Source organism: Strongylocentrotus purpuratus, unplaced genomic scaffold (assembly GCF_000002235.5).
Source record: "Strongylocentrotus purpuratus isolate Spur 01 unplaced genomic scaffold, Spur_5.0 spur5_scaffold_5, whole genome shotgun sequence".
Lineage (NCBI taxonomy): Eukaryota > Metazoa > Echinodermata > Echinoidea > Camarodonta > Strongylocentrotidae > Strongylocentrotus > Strongylocentrotus purpuratus.
The window spans coordinates 39,199,515-39,218,585 of NW_022145611.1; the positions used below are offsets into that span (position 1 = coordinate 39,199,515).

Consider the following 19,071-nt stretch of genomic DNA (forward strand, 5'->3'; position numbering starts at 1 on the left):
AAGAGTCCTTCGCCCTTCCCCCGTTTTCCTCTTTTCTTCTTCTTCCTCTTCTTTCTTTCCTTTTATCTTCTCTTTCCCTTTCCCTTTCCCTTCTCTCTCTCTCTCTGATTTATTTTTTGGCGGGGGGGGGGGAGTGAGGAGGAGGCAAGAGCCCTTCGCCCCCCCCCCCGTTTCCCTCTTTTCTTCTTATTATTCTTTCTTTCCTTTTATCTTCTCTTTCCCTTTCCCTTTTTTCCTTCTCTCTGTCTCCCCCAGCTAGGGCTGGTTTTGTTTACGAAGCGCCCGTCAGGAGAGTACACGATAGAGTACACGATAGAGTACACGATAAAATTGACGATATCGTGAACTTTATATCGTGAACTTTTCACGATAAAATTCACGATATCGTCAATTTCATCGTGAAAAGTTCACGATAAAGTTCACGATATCGTCAATTTCGTGAATTTCTTCGTGAAAAATATGCGATAAAATTGACGATATCGTGAATTTTATCGCATATTTTTCACGATTTAGTCTATTCGCGATGTCCCTTCAGGGCCACCATATGATCATGTATGTATTCCTGTACGAGAAATACATGCCTGTATACCACAATATGCTCGTCTGTTTAGTTTCGGGACTGATCTCTCTTTGGCACGCATAGATTATGCTGCGCTGCCAGCTGATTTCTCATCTCGCTCGAAATCCTTTTTCGATCTAATACCCCTGTATATGAATAATGATTACAATAAAAAACATAAATAGTATTTACTTTTTAATCAAATTAAAACAATAAAATAAATAAATATTTCTATAAATATTTATTAAATTGCAAAACTATATCTTTCTAAATTCTTATTATATATATTCTAAAACAATTATTTGATAGTTTGGGATTATATTGACAAGGTGGAGAAATTTACGAGCAGCTAGCTGAGTCAGAGAAGAGACCCCTGAATGATCTAAAAATGTCAGAATCATACGGTAAGTGACACTTTATTTATTGATAAATGGGTCTAAACTAAGAACATGAATGAGGATTAATATGCTGATGGTGGTTGTAAGAATGGAAGACCCTTCTATCCCAAACCAGGTCCACGTCCATATCGCCTTGTCTACGCAAGACAATGTCAATGCAATTGCAATGATGAAGTGGGTTGTGTTTTCAATGTTCATTGTCACTGACACTCAGTAAACACTGTCACTTGTGAAAAACCTGTCTGCTTGGAGAAAACATGTTTTTTCTTTTGGGTGTTGACGCTCTCTTCAAAGACAAACTGCAGAGGTAACTAATGTTGTGGTAATCTGTGCCTTTCCTGAAACTAAAGCTGATTTCTTTTAAATTTAAGTAGAATCTAAGCATGTTGCTCGACATGTTTTGTGGCTCGACATGTTTTGTGACTAGTCTAGATCTAGACCTAGATCATGTTAATCCATAAGGCATAATTAACTCCAGGGAGTTCCGCCACCACCGAAGGCGTTGAATCTACAGAGCCTGCACAGGAAAACGATTCAGACAGCGGGTTGGGTCACATTTTCGCGGAATGTAAAGAAGTAGTAATTACAATTTTGACTTACATTGTTTTTTGACTCCTCTGGGCACCAGTTCAACCACACATAGGAGCATCACTATCCTGGCTGTGTAGTAAAAGCTGTGCTTTTGATTCTCAACATTTCAAACACCACTGTACAAAACTCAACTGATTTCACTCAAAATCGGTACTTTAGTGACAATTGATGACACCTAAATAGCAGTAAAATACATTTTTTTCAACTTAATGATGTTAAAAAGAATAATTTAAAAATTCAAATTGTAAGTCTAGTATCAAACTTTGCTTACAGCTGCATTGACATGATTGTGTACAGTCTATGCGATATTGTGTGGTGTGTGTATTTGTGTATAGACTTTTAGGTCCCTGCCTCACAGCATGTATGCAGTGCTAGAGGTCAATACGCATTGGCATTGACTCTCTAAGCTTTGCTGGAGTGAGTACAACCACTTGAAATTATAATTTGAAGAAGTCTTTGAATTTGATGGGTAAAAGGGTAATTCCTCATCCTAACCCAATTCATCCCATGTTGTTTATCCTCGATTCAACATGGTGAAGAGAAAGTATGCATGCTGACAGTACATACTGTGCATGTACTTTTTCTTCGCCATGTTGAATCAACGATATACAACATGGGATGGATGGTGCAAAATATACGGGAATTGTCAATCAGGTTTTAGCACTAGCCAAAAGCGATGGCACTATGGCATTGTCGAGAGAACAAAAGAGAAGTATAATAAATGTGTTAGCAGCCCGTCATTACCCATCGGGTACTATGGTATCGCCAAAAGAGCTTGATATTATAATAAATGTTTACTTTAGCAGTCTGCTGTCGTCTTGACAATACCATAATAATGTTGCTTCTAGCAAGCACTATACTGACTTTAGCTTAATTGGCGATTTCTGTCAGTCTTGAATTTTTGCAAAGCTTCAAAGATTTTGCCTTTCCTTCTTCATTTTTAAGGTTGGTAAGTCATATTTTTGTACAATAAATTCATAAGATCTTTAATACCAGTATCCTGAAAGCTACAACAATATATATGCAAGTTTTGTTTGGTTCATGTTTTTATAAGCTCAGAGTGTACAGCAAATGGCATACCCATATCTAATCGCCTGCTATTCAGGTGTCCGGCAAGAAAATCTATCAAACTGATGTGGCCTTTGTGACATTTTAAAGGGGAATCCACCCTGATATTAATTTGGGTTTAATAGGAGCATAAAAATGAGAGAAACCTGTAACTGAAAGTTTGACCAAAATTCAATTAAAAATAAGAAAGTTAGGAATATTTGAAGGTGTGATCAATCAAACACAAATTGTCTATTGTACACTGATTTTTGTGTGATAGTTGAATAACAAGTTTAGGAATTGTTACAATTAATTCAGACTATAGTTAATTGATGAACAGAAACTTATTTTGATACAAGATGGAAGCCAGAAAGGCTGTCTTGTCAGACAGTTCAGTTAGCTTTTCTCTGACTAGATCTTTTTGTTTTCATCATTATAATTCTTCATTCCTCAGATTTTTTGTTCAAATTCCTGGTCATTGGGAGCGCAGGAACAGGAAAGTCATGTATTCTTCATCAATTCATCGAAAGCAAATGTAAGTTAACAATTTTTTATTTTATTCTTTCGCTATGATAATAATTTTGTGGTTTAATATTAATAGCTTAAAGCTATTATTTACATTATGTGAGTAAATAAGTTTGATTGTGCTATTAGACATTTTGACTTGGTTGTAAAAGCAATTTATCTGTTCCCTGATTTACTGGACATGACAATCTAAGAATAACATCCCTAAAAGTTTTTCAGAAAAATGAAATGATGCAGGGAAAATCTATGTTCTATGCAATAAGAATAATAAGAAGTGTAATATATTGTGGTCCAAATAACTCTACAGTCAATCATAACAATTTCATATCCAAAGCAAAATTCCTACCCATATAATCTTGCTTTTCATGTCCTCTTACACCAATTTGTTTATCAATTACAAAGCATCATCAAAAGTGGTGATGAGTTCTATGATTCTTTTGCACATAATTGGTACATTTAAAAGACTGAAATATATATGTACATGTAGAATTGGCATTATCCAATCTCCATACACTCTGTCATATATGTTAGAATTCTCAATGTATATTTATTTTTCCATTTCAGTCAAACAAGACTCAAATCACACAATAGGTGTTGAGTTTGGCTCAAAGATCATCAATGCTGGAGGAAAATCAGTCAAGTTACAAATCTGGGACACAGCAGGTCAAGAAAGGTTTAGGTACGAACAATAATTATCCAGTGAGAAGAAAGATGTTTGTGGCTATACCAACAATAATGTTTGGTATTAGAATTATTATTGAAAGTCATTAAATGCAGTGATAACATTCATTTCTAAGCGCATAGGGACTTTCTTTGTGTGAGTGATATGCGCTATATAAATAACGTTCATTATTATTATTATTATTATTAAAGGTAATACAAAGTCTTGGGAAATTTTGAAAAAGGCCGGATAGCGATTCTTTACAATTTTGATACATTTGGATGCCCCTGAGAATGTAGTATAAGCACTAGTAAAATTAGCCCCTAAAACACTTCTGCTTTTGAAAAAATTGAATATAAAAATTTACCGGTGCTCCCGGTAAATTTTGATAAATTTCAAATAGCTTATACGGCCATCCAATGGTAGCTGCGACCGTGAAATTCTCAGAACATGCAGTTGTGATATATGATTTCCAAACGGGAATAGCAAATTGGTCGATTTTAGTCAAGAAACATTGTTTTAAAGCTTTTTGATATCTTGACCTTGAGAAGGAGCTATACAACATAAAGACTTTATTACTTACAATTTCATCACTGTAAACTCGATTATAACCGCGACAACGATCACTGAATATTGTAGGATCGCATATGCTTCCAATATGTTCATTTAAACCAAATTCATGACCCCATACCAAAACTTTGTATTACCTTTAATGGGGTACTTACTCTTGTAAGAAAATTCATGGTTTTAGCCTGTCACAGTAAAACAAAACAAAAAGAATTTCAAGTAATTGTTTTATTGATATTTTGATATTTCCTGAGGATTATTAACAGAAATTAAAATAAATCAAATGCTGATCTACATGAACTGGAGTGACATGGATATAGATTATTGCCCACCCTACAATGCTATTGTAGTTTACTGCAGAATAGGTAATTATTCAAAGCTACTGAGAATTGTGAGCTTTTTGTTATTGGCTGAAAACATTAAACGCTGGTTTTTATCATTATATTTGCTTAACCAAAAGATCAATGAATTTGCATGATATTGCTTATTGCCAATCTGATGATTAAGATTAATTAAAATGGTATTAATAAACCTGAAAATAGTAGTAATAAAAGATTATTGACACTTTCTTTCTTTCTTTGTTTATATTGTTCTATTGCATTATTATTGTTTTGTTGTTATATTATTAGGTCAGTTACAAGGAGTTACTACAGAGGTGCAGCCGGGGCATTACTTGTCTATGACATCACAAGGTTAGTATTAACAGAAAGTGAGTTTCAAACTTATCAGTACCCTCCGTCCCCTCCCTTTTACATGAGATTTTAATGAGAATCGAATCGAGGCAAGTATGTGTACCATTTACAGTACATGTTAGATTGAAATTGGTGAAAAGACTATCCTCTCAACAAATTGAGTGAGATATAGGCATATTGATAACATGGTGTTTGGCAAATTAGCAAGCTACATGTATGTTTGAGTAATTTGATGAATTTGAGCCTGCAGTACTAATACCCTATAATCCACAGAGTTTAGGTTACATTCATTTAGAATGTTGGGTCGACGTTTATATCATGTATGAATAGATTATTTTTATCTTAATATATGTAAACAAAGTGTGAATGGAGGAAACAGGGGAATTTAAATTGTATTATTTCTTCTTGGGCTATAATATATTCTAAAATCCTACCACTTTGTAGGTATATTTTGCTTGTTATTAAATCAATATAATAGGACAAACCATTACTATTATACATGTACAAGTCAATGGGTAAAGATTCATATAGTTCAGATAGACATATGTGCAACCAATAATAAGTGTTAATTCTGCATTTTCAGTTTGTTACAACAATAATTATCCAACCTCTCATGCTTGGTCTGTTCGCCATCCCAAATCAATGGTGCCTGTAATAGATTTTATCCAGGCTGCCAGTTTGGCACATTATACTTCAAGGTTCCTAGTATGACAGTAGGAATGCTAGGAAGCTTTGCGAGAGAGACTTGTGAATGGTACTGATTTGAATTCAAGCAGTCATATTTATCATGTACTTTCAGAATTTCATTCTAATTCCTTTCTCTTTTCTACCCAGTCGAGAGACATACAATGCTTTGACAAAATGGCTGACAGATGCAAGAACGTTGGCTAGTCCAAACATCGTTATCATCCTCTGTGGTAACAAGAAGGATCTCGACGCAGATAGAGAGGTTACCTTCCTAGAGGCCAGTAGATTTGCACAAGAGAATGGTAAGAAAGACTTCTTGGATTCAAAGAAAGACCAAATATTTTGGTAAATAAGGTATGACATGTTAAGATCTGTCTGTGCTAGTTTGGCCAGGGGGATAGACCTCCCTGCAAGGTCACTGACAGGTGGTTATCTTATCAAATCAGCTCGGCATTGTTTGCTATATAGAGGGCCCAAGTAGCTATAAGTAGTGTAGTGGGGCTTTAATATACAGTGGCATTTGAAAGCCTCATTGAGATATGTGGTAAACCCAGGCTGTTTTCTTTTTCTTTTTAATTATGTAAGTGTCATAGCTTCACATTTCTGTTTATTTTAGCACAGACCTTAGTTACTAATAGGGGTAGGACCTTTGTTTTGCACAGTTGCAATTTATTTACATTTTACTAAACAAAAGAAAATGATTTACCGCTTCATATCTGAACAAGTTTGAAGTTATAACTTGAGTTCAAGGAGCTTCTTTTGTTGTATTGTTTATCGGAATCACCACTTTGTAATAACTTATTGATTTGTGTTGTGTCTTTCAGAAATGATGTTCCTAGAAACAAGTGCGTTGACAGGAGAGAATGTAGAAGAGGCTTTCTTGAAATGTGCCAGATCGATACTCAACAAAATAGAATTAGGTAAGAATGAGTTACGAGAAACATATTGTTCTATGTCATTCCTTATATTAGGGATAGGCCTTTTCGTGTCCATGTTAAGAGTTTGAGATTGGATGTAGGAGATGATTACTGGTTGCAAACATTCAAATCTTCTCAAATGTATTTGTTTCTTTGGAATGCTCATTCAAGCAATGTGGCCTATTTGAATAAAAAGAAAATATAGTTCGCCTTCTTATATCTGTGTACCAGATTGACACATACATATCGACTGGAATTCTAGACATTTTCATTTGACCCCCATAGCAGTTTTTCAGAAGTACTTTTGAAAGCTCTCCAGATTTAGATATCTATCAGAGTGGTTATGTAACACATGCTCCTGCGACAACTGCTTCACAGTCAGTTTCTTACATTTATCATATCAAATTCATATGTTCAATCCTGCCTGGACATAAAAAACAAAGAAAAACCTTACATTTACCCTGTATACCTAATCTTAAATCCAATTGTAACCCTAACCCTAACCCTGTACTTTTGGACACACAAAAAAGCAAATGCAGGATCACCCTCAGAGCCCTTGTATTATTTTGACTGGTTTCAACCATTAAAGAATGTATACCATGTTTGTGTCTTGTGTGTTTAGGTGAGTTAGATCCAGAGAGGATGGGATCAGGAATCCAGTACGGTGATTCCACTCTCCGGAAAGTCACCAGACCGCCTGTCAGGAGTACCCAACAATGCCCATGCTGAGGAAACCATCTTGACAACCTATGATCATCAATAATAGCTCCAGCCAGCCAACACGTCCAACACCCAAGCCCTATAAACCATGCCAATCGTGAAACCTCTATGATGCCGGTCCATACCTTTTGACGTCCCTTCCTGGTGAAGTTTGTAGGTTCAGATGTAACGCTTCATATAGTGCACACACCTTCATGACAGACATAGAGATTATGAATATTTATGATTGCTTTAATATTCCATTCAAACAATCTCACTATTACAGTCATATGTATGTTCAATGACTGCTTGCTAACTTGAAAAATGTATTTTATTCATAAGAAAGTCTTATTGCACAAATTTGTAAGTTGATGGAAATATCCTCCAACTTTTTTCAAGAAAATGAGAAGGAATCTACTCAGAATTTATGTTTTGTTGAAGTGCTGGTAAACCAGGTATATACTAGAAAACTTGTGATATAGAGACTGCTTGTGCAGTTGAATAGTACACACACAAGCTGCTAGTTTGTGCCAGGAGGCTACCATGCATGTCAGTCTGAACTTTGATTTACAATTTACTTGCAATAACTAACTAGTGTATATATATATATATATATATATATAGGAGCTTACACCAGGTGAAGTGGGTGATTGAAACAAGTCTCTATATGGTGATATGGTAATGGCTGTCTTAGTAAAGGACAGTCATATGATGATGAGGGTAGATTCCTTCATACCTTCCTGTAGAGCAAAGATCAATGCTATGATCTAGGAATGTGTGTAGTTCAATACTATGCACCCCTTCATTATTTTCTATCACGGTCTGCTGAAAAAATATCACAAAAGTATCTGCTTGACAGTACATACAGTGTAAGACTCATGTTAAAGTGTATGATGAATGGAATATCATATTTACATACTTGTTAACAAACCATGAAAAAAACATGCTATTTTACTCTATCAGAAATAACTGTTGAAGTTTTTGCACGCTGGTACTACAAAGCATTACCTGGGTTTTATAACGTATTCCTTAACTGTGAAGTAAGCATTTCGCAATTGGATTCTCAGCTTATCTTATGTAAGGATGTTTAAAAGTAAAATTCAATACCCTTTTCACTCAGTTATTATGTACCATCAAATATCCTTCAGCTGAACATCAGTAATGGATAAACATGTTATCGTTATGAATTGATTAATTAATTTCAAATTCATCAGCTTTCTTCTGAAGTACACGTCATGTGCAAGAATTTTCTGGCACCTTCATTCCTTACATGGCTAGAGAATGATTGATTTCTTCTTTCATACTTTGTGTTACATCTTTGGTGAATGTAACGTTTTATATATCCTTTCACAATTCTTCATTTCCTTTTTGGTCATGCATACCATAATCTTGTTACTCTTGTGATACACAATATATCTTGCCTGTAAATAAATGTTTAAGAAAAGTACTGGTACTGTGAAAATTTCACATTACATGTATTACACTACACTTTTTAGTTCCTTAACTTTAATTTATTACAATAAACATAATCTAATGCTCTCAAGATACTTAAAGTAATTTTGGGGTAACAAACAACAAAAAATGAAATGTCAGACAGTGATGGTCTCTGGGGTCCACAAAGAGTTTTAGCATATAACAGTGATAGGATAATTTCATTTTCACCCACAATTATTTCTTAAATGTTTAGTCATAAAGTTTGTTTGAAAATATGGCACAGATTGCACACAGTCCTTATGCAAGATATGGACCCTTGCCACAAGGGACTTCACCCCTTACTTCACCTGTCACGCACATTGGTTCATACTCCTTTCAAGTTTGAATTTTATATGTTTCAATTTTTGTGTGTGGACTGTCCTGGGTCTAAGCTAATTTAGACCTGCCAAAGGCTAGTAATGTTGTTAGATCTTTCCACAGATTATGATGATTTAAATTTTTTCTGCAAGACTTTATAAACTAGGAAAGACTTCTTTCTAATCATTTCGAGCACAGCCAATGCCAACACTTGGCAGTCATTCATGTGTCATTTTAATGAAACAATAATTGTTTTATCTTTATGAGATCTGTAGATAACAAATGCTATGTGTATTCCTGGTATTCCACAATCCTATACATTTATTTGATTCATTGTCGTACCAAATATCTCTTTGAATCCAAATAGAGGCTTTATCAAAGGAAAGTTATAAAATGTTTCTTTTATCGTAAAATTTGCAGATAATGGATTAATTTATAATTATTGTATATATAGATGTAGGTTAAGATAATGTAGATTTATTTGCATGTTTTATAACAAGCATATCTTTAATTGTGATACTAACAAAGAGATCATATAACCATTAGCTGTAAGTTATGATTTTGTGCCCTTATGGCTGCTTTAATGTGCAGTACAAGATATCAATATATTTATCTACCGGTAGTAAAAATTAGCCAATATTATTACTTTATATACATCTTTGCTGTATAGTTCAATTACAATATTCTTTCTCTGTATCTTTCTTTTGATAAAAGGGTTGATATATTAGTGATTAAGTTGAACCGTTCCTCTTATATTTTTATTGAATAAAGTTTTCATATAGATAACTGTTTATGCACATGGAAAAGCTGAGGACAAAACACATCATTTAATTTATGAGAAGTACAGTACCCTTTCTACAATTAAAATAAATAACAACAGACATACTTAATTATCACTATCATTGCTAATTTGTATGAATACCGAACTACCCCGATAAAAGGCAACTTCTATTCAGGTAGATTTAGGTTTGATTATTATTGGCTGTTGTATTTTTTCTGTAATTGTTTTAACGGATTTAGATTTTGTATGCATGTGGAATATTTAACCAAATTTTTTCATGTTCAACTATACTTTGAACTCAGAAACCGAAAGCAGAAAATGTGTGTCAAATACCTGAATGATAGCCAAGCTGCTAAGAATATGGGAAGTATGATTTGAGTCTCTACTGTTTGTGTCATACTTGAAATAGGGTGGTAAATTGGTACTATGTTTATAGCAAGGTAGGATCAAATCTGTGTAATATTTATGAATATAAAGTTCTTTTTATGACATTTTTGTGAATGTTTAATATTTTGAGGATTATGTCAATATCTAGAAAAAAATACACTGGTGAAAATTTGCTTAGGTAATATACTGGAAAATAAAAAACAAAAATTCAGCTTATAAACAGTTTATGCTAAAGAAATAATTAATTTTTTTCACCCAATGGTTAATTTGTATGTGAACTAAGGAAAGACTTAACTGCACATAAACACATTCATAATCATTTGTGCATGGGTAATTTATGAAATACATAAATGCAGCTTCATTTTGCCTGGAGAAATTATTTATAACCAAAAAAGATAACTAGATTCATGTGATGAGGAAGATAGTATATGTCTATAGTTTTAATTTTGTAACAAAGAAAGCAAATGTGTGTAAATAATTCCTTGCTCATGGTTGCTTACCGTATTGTAAATTCTGTCGCAAATATATACATGTATCACTGTTTCATTCTTTGAAAAAAATTGTATTTTCCTTCTTGTAGATGTCGTAAACATATGTGTTTTCATTGTCTAGTTTGCATTCAAAACTTATAATGGAGACTTTGTTTTTTCTTGTGAAATATATATATCTTTTGATAGTTTTAATCTACTTTCCATTATCTTTGTTACTGTGCAGAATTACCATGTTATAAAAATGTTGGTGTGATTGTTGAATGAAAAGCTGAGTAGAAGACACTTTGCTATGTAATAGTACCAGAGAAGAAAGTATCAATGAAATGAACATATTTGTCATATAAAATAAATGTTATTATAATGATGAATTACTGTGTGCATTGTCTTTTGTGTAACTTTACTCTCTCTCTTGCTCTCATTTTCCCTGTCTTCATCTGTTACAAATACCAAAACGTTATAAAAAAATATTCTAATTGTTTACCTTTTCCAGCCTTGGATGCTGCTCTTTAATTACAATTTCATTCCTGTAGTACATTACATGTATATCGAGCACTTTCAGTTTAATGAAATTTGGAGTGGACTATTAGGCTATTATTATTATTATTATTATTATTATACATATATATATATATATATATATATGTATATATCGCATACATTTTTCTTTCCAGTTTCATTATTTCCCCCAAGTACTGTATTCTCATGCTTGTTACAAGACCATTTATTTCTTGAAACCCATTTCCTGCACATTTTACTAGCACCTAACTCCTAGTCTGATTAATATTTTTTATTTTGTCAGGATTCCATTCCTAATAAATACTTTGATTCTAGTCTAGTATCTTCGCCAATCATCTACATCTACATTTTAATCTCTGGAAATTTTTATTCTTAGCTCCTGTTTTATACACACTGATGAGACAAACAAACAAATCAATACCGGTACATGTGCAGCAGTAATCCAAAGGAGTTGTAATTCATAATGGTGTACACTGTTGGCCAAAGATCATTCAACAAAAATTACTATTTATTTAATACCTTCATTGCCCATGGCTAGGAATACGTAATGTTATCGAGTATCAGAGATCACGAAAAGGAATACCTTCAACAGAATGGTAATTTAACAATGAAGTCAACAATACCATTATTTCTCCCGTTTTGATTAAAATCTCCACAGCAAAGTGAATAAATATACCATATATATCATTGTAACATCCCTAACAAAAGTTAAATTGCCAGGCCCTAAGTTTTTTTTTATAGATGTAATAAGTTAATGTACACGTAGATGCATGTTTTAATGCTCTTATGTTTGTTCTATAATAAAATACAGTGAAACCTAAACATAAAGACCACTCAAGGCCAGGTAGACAACAAAAATGGTCTATAGATGCAGGTGATCTTTATATACAGGTTTGAGAACACTGCTCAAAGGAATCTTAAAATATGGTCTTTACAGACAGGTGGTTGCTAAAACAGGTTTTTCTGTATCACAACTAGAGTACCGGTAAATAGGGTTATACTTGATGATTTGTTTAAAGTGCAGTAATCATATTCAATTAATTTTCAATTTATAGGTGTACAATTTTATCAATACAAACAAATATTTTGAAACCCTATTGACCCATATCAAACCGGATGTTCATTCTTTTTAAAACTGGCTGTTCATCATTTTGGTTAGCTTTTTTTTAAATGGTATACTGTACAACACACTTCTATAAGTTGTATACGTAAACTCTACCATTCCAATCACATTCCTCTTACTGTTTCAAAAACTTGTTTTCCTGGCCAAATGACTCTCTGAACGACCATTCATCAACATCCTAGTCATCTTGGTCATTATAAACGATGAAAGAGATTAAATAACAATCATACAGGCAAGATAGTGTTTTGAACATCCCTTTAATGCATACTACCTGTCCATCAGTGCAGAGTGGAACATACAGGGTTTAAACCTAGGTGCATGTGATTAGTTTCTAATATCAGGCACTATGTTTATCTGTACAATGATACATACACAATGTATATATACCAACATTACATTTATTTCAATAACAGATTTCAACTTTGATAAAATATATACTTTGCTATAATATGAAGCTATGATACAGCTGCGATTGATAAGGCATATTTATCTTACCATTCTACGTAGTGAACAATTTTTGAAAGAGAAGCTGCAATATAGAAACAGCAGCTAGAAGACACTTTGCATGCACTTACTTGTATGCACAATTATTGTTACAGAGAGGAAGAGAAACCTAACATATCCATGGCAATCATAAACTCCTGCAATCAACAAGACTGACCTGTTTATAAAAACGCTTCATGACCCACAAGTTTTAGGAAACTTAATTATTTTGTAGATTGACTGTGTCCTGACAACAAGATTGCTTATTTATACATTATTACAACCAACAGTTCATCAGATCTTCCATTTCTTATTTTTGTTCATGAAAACTGGGTTGAACAAATATAATCACATAAATTTAGGTGATGTTTCAGTTTGCATGATTGAAAAATTAAGAGATTTATAAATGTCTCAAAACCCCAACATTATTGTTCATCATTCCCTCACGAAAGAATGAATATTGTGAAGGATTTAGATTTGTGCAAAGTGGCTTGTCAATTTTCTTGTAATCATAATTTACAGGACTATAACAACTTGAGTTGAGTCTCACCATACACAAGACGCCATCTGAATTGCTGAAGCATGGCTAAATATTTCCTTGTAGATCATCACATTTTTATACTGCTGCATTGAAGCTTCTTTTATCTCCAATGTATACAAGTTAAAAACTCTTTAAAGTTATACAACATAACTGATCATATGCAAATGCTATAATTTGCCTGATGATATTACAGGTTCATGTAGATTTACATTGAGAATTTCCTCCAGATAACTTGCGTTAAATTAATCTTGCCATAATTGGATTTTTTAAACTAAACCTGTTAGTTTTACTCTGTAAAACTTTGTATCTTTCAAGATTAACTAATCCCATAAGATCATCTCCTGGCTGATCTCCTTGTTGTTTGAGACTGGCCAGTATAGTTTCTCTGGTATTCTGTCATCCATAGTGTATCGTCGGGAGGCGACACGTTGAACGCAGCACGCAGCCGTCTCGTCTTCAGATTCTCTCGTCTCTTCTGCTCCTCACGATACTCGATGGCATACTGATTTCTCCTCATCGCACGAAGAGCCGCTGGGAAAACCTGGGTGTTCTATAGACATCAATTGAATAAGTGATAAAGTTCAGACGATGAAAATTCATATTTTTTATTAGATATATTATGAACAAATAGAAGGTGAATGTACATTCATATAATGGAGGTAAAGGGGTGGGGGCTCTGTGAAAAAACAATGTAAAATACACAATCTACGATTGTTCATAAAGTTGTTAACAACTGGTCATAACCATAAATTTGTAAGGGTGCACTATAAAACTCATGCATGGACTCATACATGTCTAACTGTCAAATATGTTTAAATCTCAAATACCTTAAAAGCATTTGAATAGTACTATCTATTTGAACAAAGCTAATCTACTCAGAGGTGCTCGGTAATTTTACTCTGGCATTTGCCAAGCTGAAGTGAAGGTGCTGAAAGCATTCAAGGCACTCCAATTATTGCCCCAGCTGCCCCAGCTCTAGCTAGGCTACCAACTTTGGTGATCACAACATTCAAGGAGTACGCTTGTATAGTTTAGTTGGTAGCATATGTGAATATAATTTCAGCAGGCAATTCGTAGTTCAACTTACATCTCCATGTGCTGATGCTCTCACATTAAACGTCTGCTTACATCCCACGTCCTTCTCCCTATCAGCCCAGCCAAAGGCAAGTAATGGTGGTCTAATCCCTTCTGCTCCTCCTCCTCCCCTGACTCTCTCTAGACTTGTCTTGGCTCTGGGTGTAGTCTCAGGTACCTTTCTTTCTCCTTTTGAGAGGCCTGGATGTAAAAAACAACAAAAGACATATAGGATGAATGACGCAAAATGAAGAGCTTGCATACTTTTGCTCGGTAAACGTACAAGTACAGCAATCTGATAAAGAGTTTATTATCAATTCAGGAGGTATCTATATATAGATTATATTTGTGTGTGTATGTATGTATTGGGTTTTTACAGACGTGTATCAATCAGATATGATTATTTACGTCTGGGGACCGACCTTTAAACGTCACCATCCGAAAGACGTGATTCAGCTTCGAACCTGCGTCCTCGGCTGAATCAGTTTGTAACTTTCACTTTTAGCTGGATTACAGGCGCACGCCACAACACCTAGTTTTGGTTGGTTAAGTTTTGTTTACAACTTTACATTACTTCTTTCATGCTGTGGTTTGAAATCTCTCTTTGAAAACATGTACATTTATCAATGTATTCATTTAGTTCAGGTTTGAGTTTCTAATGTTCTTTTTGACTTCTCGTTTTTTTAATGCAACACACTTCTGCAATATGTCATGTATAATAGGGGTCCAGACAACTCGCCACAAAGACAACCCGCCCCAAGACAACCCGCCACAATACCCTGGACATCCCGCCACAATACCCTGGACAACCCGCCACAATACCCTGGACAACTCGCCACAGCCTTTTCGGACAACTCGCCACACTTTTCCCCATCATGATTTCTAGATCTAAAATGAAATGAAATTGTCATTTTTCATGATTTTCGTGCTTTTATAAACACAGTCATTACAAAGAATAAAGAATAAAGTTGATTTCCCTAATTGTAACAATAATATATATTGAAATGAAATTGTCATTTTTCATGATTTTCGTGCTTTTATAAACAGTCATTAAAAAGAATAAAGTTGATTTCCCTTGTAACAATAATATACTTTTGATCTAGAGGTCTATAACAGCTGCATTTTTCTGTCCCAGAATTTTTTTATGGTAGGATACTGGAAGCACTGGCGTACTGATGGGGGGGGGGGGGGGGGGGGGGCAGGTAATATTAGAATGTAAAGATACGCCAAAGATACATAGCAGCATATTCCTACCATTAAAAAGTTTCCTGAGACATGAACTTAAAAATCGGAGTCGTAACTCGTAGTCGTAGTACGCCTGGCTTGGGTTCGTCCAAAATAGATTCTTGTTGCAAGCGCAGGGAAAATCATCTTTATTCTTTAGAACAGCTCTCAAAATACTCACAATTTCCATGTTTCCTGTCATAACTGTGTTTATAAAAGCACGAAAATCATGAAAAATGACAATTTCATCTAAGATGAGGGATTTTAGATCTAGAAATCATGAGGGGAAAAAAGTGTGGCGAGTTGTCCGAAAAGGCTGTGGCGAGTTGTCCAGGGTATTGTGGCGGGTTGTCCAGGGTATTGTGGCGGGATGTCCAGGGTATTGTGGCGGGTTGTCTTGGGGCGGGTTGTCTTTGTGGCGAGTTGTCCGGGATTCGTATAATATTATCTTCATTTCTATTGCACTACCATTTACTGTATTGTGAATGTGATTACCTCTAGCGGATTCACTTCTCCTCCTCTTCTTGGTCTTCTCATCACCCCACTCCGGTGTCTGCACTTCTCTGTCTGATAGTCCCCTAGCAGCAATAGCTTTCCCTTCATTCACAGGCCTGTTCCAATGGTCCTCTAGGTTTGTGCCTGCAGCTTGAACCTGCTCTGGTCTATCGGCTGCTCTGTCACCTCTAACTCCTCCTGATTCGCTCTCTGTCTCCCAGTCCCACTCTACAAAGTTGTGGTGGCTTTCCAGCCGTCTGCGGTAAGCCCTGTACAAGACCTGTTGTTTGTAGTAGTCCTGGTATGTATCCCAGCCTGGCTCTCTGTATTGCCGATCATACTCACTCCGCCGGAATCCCATCCTCCTTTGTATAGTTGATAAGGTTCTGCCCAAACCTGTGTTTAATAGCAAACAATCATAGTTAATTACCGTATGTCCCCTTGCTTCCCTTGTAATTCTGTAGCATAAGATTCCAGAGATACCAAAAGAATTGATATTTGCATTGAAATACTTTTGAAATCAAGTATACATTTGAAGTTGGTACAACGACAAGCAACAAGCTAATCCGTAGTCAACCCATGTCATTACCAGACACTCCGACAGGTTGATTAATATCTGGACTTCTTAGGTACGTGTCAAAAGACTTGTCATTCCATGTGGAGACACGGGGGAGATCTTTGTTTGATATATTTTAATGTTTTGTATTTTAAAGTGTCAAGACTTAAGGGATCCAATTATTTCAATATGAATGGTGCTGTCGGTTAGTCAGATAGTTACGAATATGGTCAGAGTTATTTGAGGCATAATTCATGCTTACATTTGAAGCAAATTAAATAGTGAATGCTTTATTTTTGTCAAGTATCCGGACACACATACCCGCCCCCACATGTAGAACCTCGCGTATTGAGCATTGTACAGTGAGTTTAGCTAGGTGCTCCGATTGGCCGATCCGCTCGTGTACGTGGCTACGAATTTTAAGTGAGAGAGGGCCTACTTAACCTAAGCGCAACTTAAGTTCAATGGCAATGTCAATACGTAATATTACATAACACTCTGAGACATGTCATGCTTTAAATAGGTAACGCACTTCACACATAACTGACGCACACATGGCATTGCACACACATAAAATAGAAAAATCAACGAACATTTCAGAATAAATTTCCAGTTTATCCCTTAGAATCTTATATGAAGAAATAAGAATTTTTCAAACCTAAAAAAAAGTTATGTAGATCTAAGACTTAAACTTAAGAGAACTGAAAAAAATTGTAACAAATAGAAATTAGACCTAGAGGGTTTGACAGCATCATGATTAATTTGGATCAGACTGAAAATCGCAAGCTTTCTCCTCGCACCAATAATAAGAATAATAATAATAATAATAATAAGAAGAAGAAGAAGAAGAAGAAGAAGAATGTCAGTGCTAGCCGGCGATAGCCTAAGAAGGGCCCTTGTCAACGCCAATTTAGGAAAATGAGGCTGCAATTCGCTGAGATCAGATGGACGTTATGCGCTAAATGCCCCATCCCACACTTGCACAAAGTTTGAATTTTAAACTAGCTTTCTCTAGCTCTTTGTCACATCAAAGTTGCTCATCCGTTATTATTATAATTCTTTCATGATGATATTGATAATCTAGAGTCTATTTAACAGTTTAGAAAATATTGCATCACTGTCAAACTTATGAAACTAGACAGTAAACCATCGTTGCCCCCGCAGACACACACGACGGCTCATAGCTAAGCCCAAAAGCTAGGAAAGGAACGACAACGGACCTCTCCCGGCCCGATCCCGTCTCGAGAGCTAGCCCACGGACGTGACTGACGCGAGTCTAGACCGACAGGTGAGACAGAGGCAGCTAGACGCAGAGCGCCGCGCCGCATTCGCAAATCATCTTTGCCAACTGGCGAACCGTCGACTTTGCTTCACGAAATCAACGGTTATTTACTTGGATTTCATATGATGTATCTTTTATATCATACACAACAAAATAATTAATTCAATCTGTGATTATAGATTATAGGGCTTCAGTTTACTTACAGAGTTTGTTTTGAAGTTTTCCTCAACCGAGGCCGAGCACATCCGATCCACTAAGTTTGAAACATGCAAATCGGTATTTGTTTGTATCACGTGATTTAAAGGTATATGTACTGTATAATGAGAACCAAAAGGGTCATGTGATTTATTTTAGACCAAATTTAAATAATCTTTCACATTATTGATCTAGAGGACATTATAGCTGGGTGAAAGTTTTCAAAATAAATATTTTAGGATTATATTTCTTATTTTTATTTCTAACTTACAAATCGACAAAGAGATAGAAAAGGAGAACTTGGTTCAGTTCATTGTTGATTTTCCGAGAATCATGAATTATTCATAACATGTGATCTTACCGAAAGTGACACACACAAAGATGCGCTGCTAGTTCCGAAAGATGACAATACGGTAGTGCTATCGTCGAATTGTCTATACTGAGCATGCTAAATAAATATGCCTGCATGTAGATTCATCATAAAACGTCAAATCTGATTTATAATTTCATGAAAAATTATAAAATTATAAGATGGTCATTTTTACATCTATTTTTGATTATTCATAATGTATTCTCCATAGGTTTATTGTAAATAATAGTAGATGTAATTATATAATTGTTATAGGCATGTAATTATAGGCAGTTCAAAAATGCTGTTCTGATGACAGGCGGTATTGACAAACAAACAATAAAGAAAATCATGCATGTCACCTGAAAATGATGATGTCACTGTTGTCACAGTGTGCGAGTCAGTAGAGAGATTTAAAAAACTGTTTGCACAAAATACAC

General features: G+C 35.0%; 2 protein-coding genes across 2 annotated transcripts; one reads left to right on the top strand and one right to left on the bottom strand.

Moving 5' to 3' along the window:
- The first annotated feature begins 857 nt into the window (after positions 1-857).
- On the top strand, positions 858-8,925 carry LOC586836 (ras-related protein Rab-4B). Its single transcript, XM_786600.5, has 7 exons — positions 858-963; positions 3,050-3,130; positions 3,685-3,799; positions 4,978-5,040; positions 5,875-6,029; positions 6,552-6,647; positions 7,267-8,925. Exons 1-7 carry the CDS (start codon positions 948-950, stop codon positions 7,371-7,373), a joined length of 633 nt encoding a protein of 210 aa, XP_791693.2. The 5' UTR covers positions 858-947; the 3' UTR covers positions 7,374-8,925.
- A 2,814-nt stretch (positions 8,926-11,739) lies between these two features.
- Positions 11,740-18,350, bottom strand: LOC115919088 (centriole, cilia and spindle-associated protein-like). Its single transcript, XM_030999535.1, has 4 exons — positions 18,291-18,350; positions 16,250-16,645; positions 14,544-14,731; positions 11,740-14,006 (listed from the first exon to the last, which is right to left on the bottom strand). The coding sequence occupies exons 2-4, from the start codon at positions 16,608-16,610 to the stop codon at positions 13,791-13,793; spliced, it is 765 nt and encodes a 254-aa protein (XP_030855395.1). The 5' UTR covers positions 16,611-16,645; positions 18,291-18,350; the 3' UTR covers positions 11,740-13,790.
- Positions 18,351-19,071: the final 721 nt, after the last annotated feature.